A 13,261-nucleotide genomic window follows, 5' to 3' on the forward strand; every position below is an offset into this window, starting at 1 on the left:
GCAGAATAAATGGGCATGAGTCTCTGGATGTAGTTTACAGAAGACACACATTCGATCAACATTGATGTTCTATTTGAGCAACCTATCAGTTGTCATCATTCTTTCCTGTATGATCAACCACATGGAAAAATTGCTTTAGGTCTAGCTAAGTTCTTGAACATGATTGCTTTCCACTTGACTTAGTAATGATCTAAGCTGCTGCAGATACAACTGCTAGATCAAACTGCAGTTGCCTCTTCCTTCATGCAGTTGAGGACTAGGGACAACAACAGTCAAAATCTTTTGAACCATCCATCTTGCTTGCTTAGACACTTTGATAGTAGTTATAGGTTGCCCCTTCATATGATACATATGCACCCATTTGATCCATAGTCGATATTCGTTTGTTGTTAGGTCCCATTGCAGTTTGAGAATGGCTGCTTTATTCCAACTTTTGAGATTCAATATGTTCAGCCCACTAGTACTCTTAGGTTAGCAAACTTTCTCCCAGGATATCAAAGCTCGCTTGGTAATGACATTAGTACCTGACCACATGAAGCTTCTACGATAGGATACAATGAGTTTGATCACCTTGGAAGGCATCAGAAACATTTGAGACCAGTAAGATTGTACTCCAAAAAGTATAGATCTAATTAGTTGCACTCTTCCTGCTTATGACAATTTTCTTGCAGTCCATGAGGATGTTTTTGTTTCAATTTTGTTAATTAATTGTTGCCATTGTGTCACCTTCATCTTCTTAGTATTAAGAGGTACTCCCAAGTATCTAAATGGTAGGTCACCTTTCACATAGCCTAGTTGCTGAAGAATAAGAGCTTGTTCTATAGTGTCCACTCCACCAAAATATACAGAACTTTTGTTTAGATTAGCTTTCGGTCTAGATGTTGTGGAGAACTGATCAAAGCATTGCTGCAACAATGCCACAGACTGATTATCTCCCCTAGCAAACAATAGAAGACCATCAGCAAAACTCAAATGAGTAATGCATAGTTTCTTGCACTTTGGATGTAAATGGAAGTGCCTATTATTCTTCGGGTCTGTGAGAAGCTTACTCAGATATTCCATGGATAAAGCAAACAAAAATAGGGACACAGGGTAACCCTGTCTGAGGTCCTTAGCAGCCGGAAATGGTTCTATTATTTCTCCATATATCAGGATAGAGTAACTAACACTATGGAGACGAGATGATATCCATTGGATGAATTTATGAGGGAAACCCAGACCATCCATCATTTGTAGCACATAGCTCCATTCTACACTCTCATATGCCTTTTGTAGATCTACCTTGATCATGCATCTAGGTTATATGTGTTTTCTTGAATAGGCCTTAATCATCTCATGTGCCAGGATGATATTGTCAGCCCCTTTCCTTCCTGGAATGAAGCCAGCCTCAACACCATCAATCAAGGATCCCATTACCTTCTGCAGCCTTGAAGCTAGGATTTTAGAGACGATCTTATACAATATAGAACAACATGAGATAGGTCTGTAGTCTGTGATGGTAGTAGGGTTGGTGATCTTAGGCAATAGAGTAACTGTAGTACAGTTAATGGCCTTAGGCATCACTCCTGTAGCAAAGAACTCAGATATTGCTTCATATAAATCCTTCTTAATAACCTCCATAATTTATTGAAGAAAACAATATTATACCCATCGATGCCTGGGGCTTTGTCATTACCAATAGCATGAAAACAATCATCTACTTCTTACTTAGATATATCCTTAACAAGCTCCACTGCTTGTTGGTGATTTAGTTGAGGGCCCTTTTTTAGTATTTGAATGTTTAGAGCAATTAAAGTTGTAGAAGCAGTTCCCATAAGAGACTTATAGAAATCAACAATCTCTTTCTTGATACTCTTAGGCTCAGCTAAGTCTGCACCATTTAGAGCTGTTAGACTTGTAATATTTTTTCTGCTTGCTCTATCTTTCATCATAGCAAAAAAATATTTATTGTTTCCATCTCCTACATCAATCTAGTGAGCTGTGGAGTTTTGTTGAAGTATCATTTCTTCAATAAGTGACCAATTCTCTAATTGAATCCTAGCATCCTTCTCCATAATCCTTAGATGTTCAGAGTAGTCTCTATTCATTTCTTGTTGGATGTCAATCAAGTCTTTCCTTGCTTGGTCTATTTTTCCTATCACATTCTTGAAATCTCTGGTATTTAAACTCTAAAATTCATACTTCATAGCTTTAAGCATGTACCAGATAGTAGCTAACTTGCAAGAATGCTGGGTACCATGCCATCCTTCAGTAACTATTCTCTGGAACTCCTCATATTCAGTCCAAACATTTAGAAACCTGAAAGGCACTTTTATATTATTATTCCTTCTTTGAAACTTCAACATGAGTAGTGTATGGTCTAAAATGAATGGATCTCCAACTTCAATTGTTAGATGACCAAGGTTCAGCATCCAATCATCATTCCCCAAAGCTCTATCAATCCTGTTAATTACCACGTCTTCTCCCATTTGCCCATATTTCCAGGTAAAGAACTCACCTCTGCAAGGAAGTTCAGACATCATTGCATCTGAGCAAAAGTTTGCAAAATCTTGGACTTCTACTTGGGTTACTCCATGCTTTGACACTCTATCTTGTGGATTAATAATAGCATTAAAGTCCCCCCATAATAGCCATGGTTGATTTAAAGTTTGTGCAAGGTTTTTGAGCTTTTGCCATATCTCCTTTCTCATCTCTAAGCAGTTATATCCATACACCACAGCTAGAGCACAACTGACATTAGAGCTAGTAATGGTACAGTGAATAAACTGAGCATCCATTTGTACCACATCCAATTGCCATACATTTTTGTTGACTAATATTCATATTCTTCCATTAACCGCATGGGCATAGTTATGTACTAATTCCCAATTATTTTCAATGTTAGGGGCAATAACAGAAGCATAATGTTGTTTAATTCTGGTCTCCACCAAACCTACTAAGGAAATATGATTGTCTTTTAAGTATTTAGCCAACTCCTTCTGTTTATATATCTGATTTTTCCCTCTCACATTCCACATGATGAGTGTCATTTAGAAGGGTCTAATGTAACACCTCTAGTGGATGCTTATCCCCTTGACTTCCTGATAGCACTCCAAATGCATCCTGTGTACCAATTGAGAAATACATAACTTCTGCAGTCTTTCTAGGAGTTGAGACACCAGTTTTTCCTCTCGATACACTATTGTTATGACCTTTAGGTTGTATGTCATTATTGACCTGAATAGTTGTTTGATCCAGGGATTTTTCAGCCATCTTGATAGGGACTACAGTTTGCTCTTTAGGAGCTATTGTATTAGAAGATGTAGCTTTAGAAACATCAGTTGGTACAATTGGTTCTTGAGGCTTACTTGTATTCTGTGGCATATTTCCCTTACTTCTCCATTCTTTTGCTGGCTGGTGAAATCTGCCATTCACCCTCTGCATTTTATAAGGTTTACCCTAAACTTCCTCTATAATTTTACACACATGTCCCAGTTGTTGACAATCTAAACAAAATTTAGGTTTCCATTCAAATCTAACAGCTTGATGGTATATCCTACCAGATGGATCCTGTATTTTAACTTCAGTTGGTAGTGGCATTGTTATGTTCACTTCAATCAGCATCCTGCCAAAAAAGATTCTCGATTTGTTAGCTGTACATTCATCAACAAACAGGGGCACTCCAACAGCACTGCCCAATCTGCTCAACGAGTCTTTTCCCCAATAGATCATAGGCAAATTAGGGAAGGAGACCCATAGGGGTATCTCTTTTAGGAAAGTTGTATCAAATTCTAGGTCAGGAGACCATTTCTTAAGAATTATAGGCCTGTTATTGATTGTATATGGTCTTCCATATAGAATTTCCTTGAGGTCATCTTCATCTTTGAATTTGGAAATGAAATAACCCTTGTCATGCCAGAAGAGTTCAGAGCATGGGGCTTTCGACCAATTCTGGTTGATGAACCTTTTCATATGATTATACCCTGGGATTTCACCAATTACAACAACAATCAGAGAGTGTTTCCATTTATTGACCTCTTTGGCATTCTCCATGGGATACAATTGAATAACCACATTACCATCCACAATCATTGGTGGACTGTAAGACAGAGCAAGCCCGTTTGAAGCCATCCGCTTTTTAGCAAACAAATTAACCCACGCCGGAGCTACTGGATCCTTGTTTGCCGTCAATTTTTGCGGTTTTTCATCTGCATGTGCATTTAGTTGTAGTTTCACCATAGCCGACACATTCGATGTTGAGGCCACACATTCACTCATCACTTTGTTCATTCCATTATCAGCCTTAGGCAATCCGCTGCCCAATTCAACTAGACGAGGAGGAGAATTGTCAATTTCCATAAAATTACCATTATCGTTGCTCTGACTTTGTTGTTGAACCTCTGGAGAATCAATTGGTACTGCTTTCATTTTCTGAGAAACTAAATGTGCTGTAGGAGATTTGGTTGTTGTCTGCAAGCTTTCAAGAACTAGTATCAGTATCTTCCTCGGTCATCCTGCTCCGTTGCCTTTGCCCTTCTCCATTGACAACCGCCGTTCCCTCCAAACGTAACCGCCGCTTGGAGAAATAAGTCAGTGGAGAGGGAAGTTTCTAGAGAGGGAAGCGGCTTCCTGAATGATCTTTAAAGGTTATTCTTCCGTTGTCCATTCTATCATTGCCGACTCTTCGGTCCCTAAATCATGTTCGATTCTTTTTCTTGTCAACTAGCCCATACTAATTTCTATTACTCCGGGTGTCTAACTTAGCCTTTTAGTAATCATTTTTGAGTCACCAACTCATTTCTCAAAATAAGGATATGACTTTATGGCATATACTCTTTTATATTCTCAAGGCATGTCTCCTCTTGTCTTTTCCTTTACTTGACTCTACACTCTGTCATCTTGTCATATTATGATTTAACGTTATCATACTTTTATCACATCTTACTTGTAATGCTTCATTTACTCTCTTCTTATTCTCCTGCTAATATCTCTGTCTATTACCTTATTCTGAAAACTTCAATAAAACATTCTTTCACTTTTATCTCCCCTTGCTCCATCTCACAGGCTCTTCGGTTCGCTTAATATTCTTTTTTTACTAGGGGCGGGAGTCATACTAAGGTAAATATTTATCCCTTCTAGGTTTCCATTACATGTCTTCTGATATTTCTGAACGTTATAGTATTCATATCTGACGGGTCTTAAACAAGAAATTCACACATCTGGTATGCACAATATGATAAGGCCTCAAATTGGGCCATGTTGTCAAGAATTCTCTCTCTACTAGTGCCCTTACCTGCTGCTGTATTAGCCCTCTGGCTAGCTGTAATTTTTCTAATTGAAAGCATCTCTATATCCTTAGCAAACGTAAATCTTGGCTCGAACTCTTATGACTCAATTCTATAGCATGATTTGGATTTGAAAGAAGGGTAACAAGCTCCTACATGCCTTGTAGCTTCCTGTTTATATAATGTGGTGCACAACACATCAATAAACAAGGCTCTACTAGACACGACTTGTAGACTCCTGATGGTAGGCTATAATCTCGTGTTTTAGTCGCTTATTGCACTCTAACTTACTGCACTTTAATTGAGTTTGAGCTTTGATCGCTAGTGTTTTTTTCTAATTGTGTGTTTTATGCCTTGTAGGAGGATTTCGAGTTATGTAGATGTTACGGAATGAGTTCGAGTGATTTGCAATGTGGGGAGGCACGTGACGCGCCACGTCTGTACAAAAGTCATGCTGCTTATCAGAAACAACTCTCTGGATTTCCCCACAATGCCCCGCATGGCATGTCACCCTATGCGGTGCGCTTGTGCAATATTTATAGAGTAAATGTCCTATTTTGCGTAGGAAAAGGTATTTTCGTTTGGGCCCGACCCAACTTGGTATAAATACATGGAAAAATGTTATTTCCTGGACTTTTGACACATCTAAGACCTAAGGAGGAGTGGGAGAAGCAAAAGCACAAGGAATTCATTATTCAATCCTCACTCAAGATAAGAGTTTGGATCGTTTTATGTTTTCCTTTAATTTAAACTTATTTGTGATGAATTACTCCATATCTATGGAGTAGTTCTCTTTAGGGTTTGATGAATTTGGTGTATTGATATTTGGTTGTGAATTATAACTCTAGTTTTTATTTATTGAATAGTTTTGGATGATTTAATTGTTGTATCTATATTCACATGTTCATGTAATCGAGAGAGGCATAACTTGTTATATCTTTGCATTATCTTGTTGGTTGAGTTCATTAATTCTTCTTAGTAATTGAAAGAGGCTAGTTGAATCATTGATTAAACCCAGTTAGGAGGATAATCGCAAGAGGTTATCCTAAAGACCAATCCTCAATGAAGTCATACATATCTTCACCGAGCTTAAATTGGTTCATATTGTGAGGTTGAGACTTAATCAAGAGAGCAGTTTCTACTAAACGTTTGAACTAACAATTGAGTGAATTCGAGAGACTCACTTGAATACTAGAAGTGAATTAACTAGAGTTAAATCCCAGACATTTATCTTGCACCTATCCTATCAACCCCTATTTTCTCCCACTGATAACTTCCTTGCTTACCTTTCTTCCGCTAGTCATTAGTCAATAGCTTTAGATTCTTAGTTAGTTTTAGTTATTAATCATATAAATCTCAATTGTTGATTTTCCTGGATAGAAATCAAGTTAGAAACTATGAAAATACTGTTTAACTCCAATCCCTGTGGATACGATATTATACTATACTATCTTTGACTAGCGAGCATAATTTAAGTATGTATTTTGCGCTCGTCAAATTTTGGCACCGTTGCCGGTGATTGGCAATCAATAGTGTTTGAAATAGTTTGTAGTGCTTTGACTGTGCGCATGTTACAGGTAAAACTGGTACATGACTCGATCTTCTAGGAAAGAATTGCTACCATACGAACCAGAAATAGAAAAACAACTGTGACAGCTGAGAAAGGAACGAAATCTCCCTGAGAATATAGAGAATGTTGGGCAATCCTCAACAAAAGAACCTATGGCTGGAGATGATGATAATGTGGATTTGGCTGCAAGAGAGGCAGCCCAGCAACGAGAAAAAGATGCACGGGATGCTGAGGAAGTAGCTATTCGAGATGCACAGTTTATCTACGAAGAGGAGAGGGCTCGAAGAATTGTCCAAAATCAGCCCTTAGCTGCAATCCAGTTTGGAAACATAGCTCCCGGTGCTGGGAGACCACTTGGTGGTTACACTAGACCAGTCTACAACTAAGGATTGTCAAGTATTAGACCACCTCCAGTTGCAGCGAACAATTTCGAGTTGAAGCAAGGGTTGCTCAAGACTCTTCAAAACTGTTGTGTCTTTAGAGGAAAGATGAACGAAGATCCAAATAATCATCTAATGAACTTCAAGAAGATTATGAACACCTTTCAATACAATGGTTTGTCACAAGATGCAATTTACTTTAGGGCATTCCCCTTCACACTAAAAGATGATGTTAAGCAGTGGCATCGAAGCTTGCCCCAGGGATCTATTAGAACATGGGAGGAGAGGACCAGAAAATTTCTTAATAAATATTTCTCCTCAGCTAAAACGGGCAAGTTTAGAAGAGAGATCCATAACTTCTGCCAGAAGGATACTGAAACTGTTTTTGAAGCGAGGAAAGGTTTAAGAAGATAGTTAGAACGTGTCAACATACTGGAATTGAACTCTGGATGCAACTTCAGGACTTTTGGGATTGATTGACACCTGCCTCACGTAGAACATTGAGTAATGCAGCTGGAGGCCCGTTGATGAAGAAGACACCAGAGGAAGTAATCACTTTTCTTGATGAGTTATCTGAAGATGCAAATCAGTGGCCCTCTAAGAGTGCTGAAAGAAGAAGATCGACAGGTGTTCACCAGGTTGATGCTAACATATCTCTACAGGTACAGATTGATGTTATGGCTAAGGAAATATGAAAGCTGACCTTAGCCACAATACAAAGTGCGCCTCATGTAGCTTGTGATATATGTGGAAGAGGGCACCCTACTCATGAGTGTTAGGCCTCAACTCAGGAAGTGAATGTTGTGGAGAATTACAACTTTAATGCAATGGGTCAGAGACACCCCGGCTTTTCATGGAATTCATTTGGGGGTACTGCAAATGCATGGCAGCAAAATAACCCCAGACCTCAGGGACAAGGAGCTCCAGTCTTCCAAAATCAACAGAGGCAGCAGTTTCAGCCTCAATAGTCCAATCAGCCTGGTCTAGAAGATCTAATGAAAGCCTTCATTGTCAAGACAGATGCGAGGTTGGACGCTCATGGAGCAGCCATCAAAGAACAGGGCACTAGTTTTCGAAACTTGGAGAGACAAGTGGGACAAATTGCAACAATATTATCTGAGAGAATCCCAGGTACTCCACCAGCTGATACTGAAAGAAACTCCAAAGAAACAGTGAATATTGTGACCTTGAGAAGCGGTCAAGTATTGAGAGATCCCACTCCGATCCAAAAAGATGTGATACCTGAAAAAGAAAGTGAAAAGCAGCTGAAAAATGAAGTTGATAAGAAGAAGAAAGACAAGAAGGGAGCTGACAACAAGAAGAAGGAAGAGAGTTCGAGACGAGCAAGCACATGCCTGCTTTACCTTTTCCCCAAATGTTGTATAGAGAAAAGCTGGACAAGAAGTTTGAGAGACTTCTAGATATGTTGAGATAGGTCAATGTAAATTTTCCATTCACAGAAGTTCTCTCACAAATGCCAGCTTATGTCAAATTCTAGAAGAAGATCCTTACAATGAAGAGAAAGATAGAAGAGACCTTGGTAGTCAAGCTCACAGAGCATTGTAGTGCAATCTTGCAAAACAAACTCGCACAAAAGTGTGAAGATCCAGGGAGTTTTACTATACCTTGCTTTTTAGGCTTTATTAATTTTGACAAATCTTTATGTGATTCTGGTGCATCAATTAATCTAATGCCTTTGTTTATTTACAGGAAACTTGAGAAGGAGATTGGAGAGATAACGTCGGTGCCAATATATTTTTAGCTAGCAAACCAAACAAGTTTAGTACTCGAGGGGATAATGAAAGATCTCTTAGTTCGGGTAGATAAGTTCGTATTTCATGTAGTCTTTATAGTGATGAATATGGAGGAGAACAAGGAAGTCAGTCTCATCTTAGGAAGACCAAAGAAAAAAATTATTGTTATGGTTTGTTAGATTAAAAGGTCATGTGAGTTATAGATCTAATGGAAACTAAAAAATTGGCTAAGAAATCCCCACAGACGGTGCCAAACTATATGACCCAAAATTTAGATCTAGGTTTATGCAATCAAATTTATAATACATAGGATTAATCTTAGCTAATATTAATATCCAAAGGATAGACCAAATATTTTTATAGTAAGATCCCATGTGTGCTATTGAATGGCAATGAATGAAAACAATAATAGTATAATAAATAATTTAAGAATATGGAAGATAGCAAAAAATAACAATAAATGATATTTAAGTAAATAAATGGATGGAGGTCACCCGATAAAGGTGAGATTCCCCAATAATTCTTCTGACAATGATAGATAATGATAAGGCTTTGAATATTTGGATCCTCCTTGGATCGGGGGAGAAAGGATAGATAATGAAATTAGAAAAAGGTGAAGATAATGATATAAGAAAAAAGGTGAACTTTGTATGTGTATGATAAAGGGAGAATCTTAAGAGAATGTTAATGTATTGTTCTTTACAATGAATGTTCAATCCCCTCTATAACTACATATCTTTTTATTTATAAGGGTACATGGGCCACAAAACCCTAAATAGTACAACTGGGAGAATACTCACTAGAATATTCTCTGGGGAACCATAATCCTAGAACTAGCTGTTACTGCTTTAATAAAAGGAGTGCTCGTCCTCGTCCTCTTTCTCTGTTGAGCCACTTCGACCTCGTTGACGACGAGTTGTCTTCTTGTGACATCGACCTTTTGAAGCCAAGTCATTATACCCTATTGATGACACGTGGCAGCCTTCAAAGGCTTCCTTGATGTCGACTTGGCCTACATATAATCATGGTAGTTGTTGCCTATACAAAACGCTCTTATGAATCTCGGATCAGCTACAAACATCACTATTCCAGGAACAATTCTGTCATCTATTTATTCCTATCAATTATTGACTGAAATAAAGATGAGGTAAATTCTACCAATTTAATTTGGGATTGCCGTAATGAATTTATTGATTATTTTCAGAATGAAGTATTACCCGAAGATAAGACTACATCTCGACAACTTCGAGTACAAGCTACCCAATATTTCCTCATTGAAGATATACTATATCAAATAATATTTAATGGCCCTCTGGACAAATACTTAGGCCCCGGTCAAACTGATTATGTGATGCGGGGATATACAAAGAAAAATGTTGAAATAATTCTGAAGACAAAGCTCTAGTTTGAAAACTCATAAGATCTAGATACTACAGTCCTCAGATGCAAAATGATGCGACGACCTTCGTCAAAAGATGTGACAAGTGTCAACCATATGCTTATTTCTCGCATCAACAGGTGGAATCCCTATACTTAATGTTAGCCCCTTGGACTTTCATGAAATGAGGGATGGACATAGTAAGACCCTTCCTCAATACTCGGGACATGTAAAAATTTTGTTGGTTTTAACTGACTATTTCACCAAGTGAGTGAAAGTAGATAAATTTGTAAGCATCCGAGATAAAATAGTAATAGATTTTCTTTGAGGAAATATAATTTGTCGATTCAGAGTACCAGGGAATTAGTAAGCAGAAATGGACCACAATTCATCGGTACAAAGATTACCAAGTTTCTCGAAGATTGGAAACTCAAAGGGATCACATCGTCTCATTACCATCCTGGAGCGAATGACCATGCAGAGTCTTCGAATAAAATTATAATTCATAATTTGATTAAACGACCAGAGACTATAGGATGATGGCCGAAAGAGCTGCTCACAGTTTTATAGGCCTACTGTACAACAACAAAAACTAGTATAGGTGAAACTCCATTTTCCCTGGTATATGGATTAGAAGCATTGATTCCAGTAGAAGTAGGGAACCTAGCTTAAGATTTGCACATGCAACCGAGGACTCTAATAATGAATCATTAGAAACCAACCTAGACTTGGTAGAAGGGTAAAGAGAAATGACATTAATCTGGATGAGAAATTGGGGGTTTTTGTCTAAACTTTCCTAAAGTGACTTTTTAAGTTTTGAACATTGATTCGGAGTTGGTTTTGAGTAAAATTAGTATGGTTCGACTTCTAATTGAATGAGTTGTCGAATTTTGTTGAGTTTTGTCTGGTTCCGAGTTGCGAACCCAGGTTTGACTTTTTTGTTGACTTTGAGTAAATGTGTAAAGATTCGATCTTTATCGTTTGGGTTTGCTTCCTATGGCATTATTTGATGATTTTGAGCGGGAAGGCGCATCTAGTGTATCGATTTGGCTTGTTTGAAGTAAGTGTCTTGCCTAACTTTATTGGATGAATTTCTCCTACTAATTGATATTATTTGCGACATGCAGGGGTGATGCATATATGAGGTGACGAGCATATATGCATGTGCCAAGGTTAATCATGCTCAAGGGTAAATTATATGATTATTTGTCCCGTGTAGAATTATGTGACCTTGTTTCATGTCTTTCTCGAATTCTAGATTACTATGAATATGAAGTTAAATGCTAGAAACCATGATTTAGCTTATTATAAATTGATTAAAATTTGTCGGACTATTGTGAAATTATTGAGGTGCTAAATTCTGTCGTCATTATACTTAATCACAAATACATCGCTACGACCGTTATTCTTGAGATATTGGATTCTATACTTGAGTTGAAGATCATTTTTAAGACTTGTTGAAATACTTGAACAATAAGGTTCTTGAGGTTTGTTGAATTGTTATTGGCTTGAAAGCTGTGATTGATGTCCATTTGGAATATTCGATTAATCACTCTCCTTGATGTTATTCATGCTTCCTACCTTACTTGTTATTGATATGCATGTGCTTGGTTAGGAAGAGTGTAAAGAACGAAGGGTGATGCCGTGCCATTTGATTTACATTATCATGTGAGGATGAGAGTAAAAGCACAAAGGGTGATGCCGTGCCATTTCATTTACATTATCATGTGAGGATGAGAGTAAAAGCATGAAGGGTGATGCCATGCCATTTTATTTACATTATCATGTGAGGATGAGAGCAGAAGCACAAAGGGTGATGTCGTGCCATTATTTTTATATTATCATGTGTTTATGGCAAAAAATGTGTTTCTCTGCAGGCGAGGACGAGAGACATGCATTATATTGTGATATCTTTTTCTTGTGTATACATTCATGCCTTTATCTTGAGTTGTTACTATTGCACCTATATTTTCCACGTAACTTGTCGTTATTGGTCTTTCCTTCTTTTTTGTTATATCTACATCTATGTCATTTTTCATTTGTTATACTTTCGTATAAGCCTGCTACCATGTTAGTTTTTCATGCCTTCTATTTGTTTAGCTTATATATATCATGCTTTCCTTCTTATTTGTTTAATCTACATCTATGCCATTTCTCATTTGTTAAACTTCCGTATAAGTGTTCTACCATGTTAGTCAGTGAAATTTATGTTCTCCTATTTTAATTGCCATCATTACTTCTATGCCTCCCACCTAGTCTGTTACCACTGTTCATCTGCACTACTTTGTTCGTTATTGCTACCTGTGTAGTTCCCACTTTATCGTTACCGTTATTAGCATTTCTTTCATCTGGTTAGTACTGTTATTCATATATTTGGTAAGGATGAGATAAATGCACAAAGGGTATTGCCGTGCCATTTGATTTGATATCAGGAGTTCATTTCTCACACTATGAAAGTTATGAATTTACTACCGTGGTTTGTTGGTTAACGCTTTAAGGAAAGGATTGGTCATGATATTGAGGAACATTGACCGTGATTTCTTGTAGTAATCATTTACTGCTTTGCATATATGTTTTTTGTACTCTTTTCTGTTATGTTCTGGTATTGTTCTATTGCTAGTCTACTACACAGGTTATATCCGTGAGTATCTTTAAACTAAAAGCCTCGTCACTACTTCACCGAGGTTAGACAAGATACTTATTGAGTACATGGGGTCGGTTGTACTCATACTACACTTCTGCACCTTTCGTGCATATTTTAGAGTTGAAGTTGCAGTGTAAGGCGGGAGCCGGCATCAAAGATGTACCTGTGTTCCAACTATAGCTGCCACTTGTCCTTGGTAGCTTCAGATTTTGCTAATCTTTTTATGTAGACTTTGAACAGATGATGTATTTATTTCATACCAGCTGTTGTA

The 13,261-nt window shown here is 37.7% G+C and overlaps 1 protein-coding gene across 1 annotated transcript; it reads right to left on the reverse strand.

The window, feature by feature from the left end:
* Positions 1 to 2,168: 2,168 nt before the first annotated feature.
* LOC142168152 (uncharacterized) lies at positions 2,169 to 2,777 on the reverse strand. The gene has a single exon (XM_075228816.1). The coding sequence runs from the start codon at positions 2,775 to 2,777 to the stop codon at positions 2,169 to 2,171; it is 609 nt and encodes a 202-aa protein (XP_075084917.1).
* Between the last annotated feature and the right edge of the window lie 10,484 nt (positions 2,778 to 13,261).

Source organism: Nicotiana tabacum, chromosome 13, assembly GCF_000715075.1.
Source record: "Nicotiana tabacum cultivar K326 chromosome 13, ASM71507v2, whole genome shotgun sequence".
Classification (NCBI taxonomy): domain Eukaryota; kingdom Viridiplantae; phylum Streptophyta; class Magnoliopsida; order Solanales; family Solanaceae; genus Nicotiana; species Nicotiana tabacum.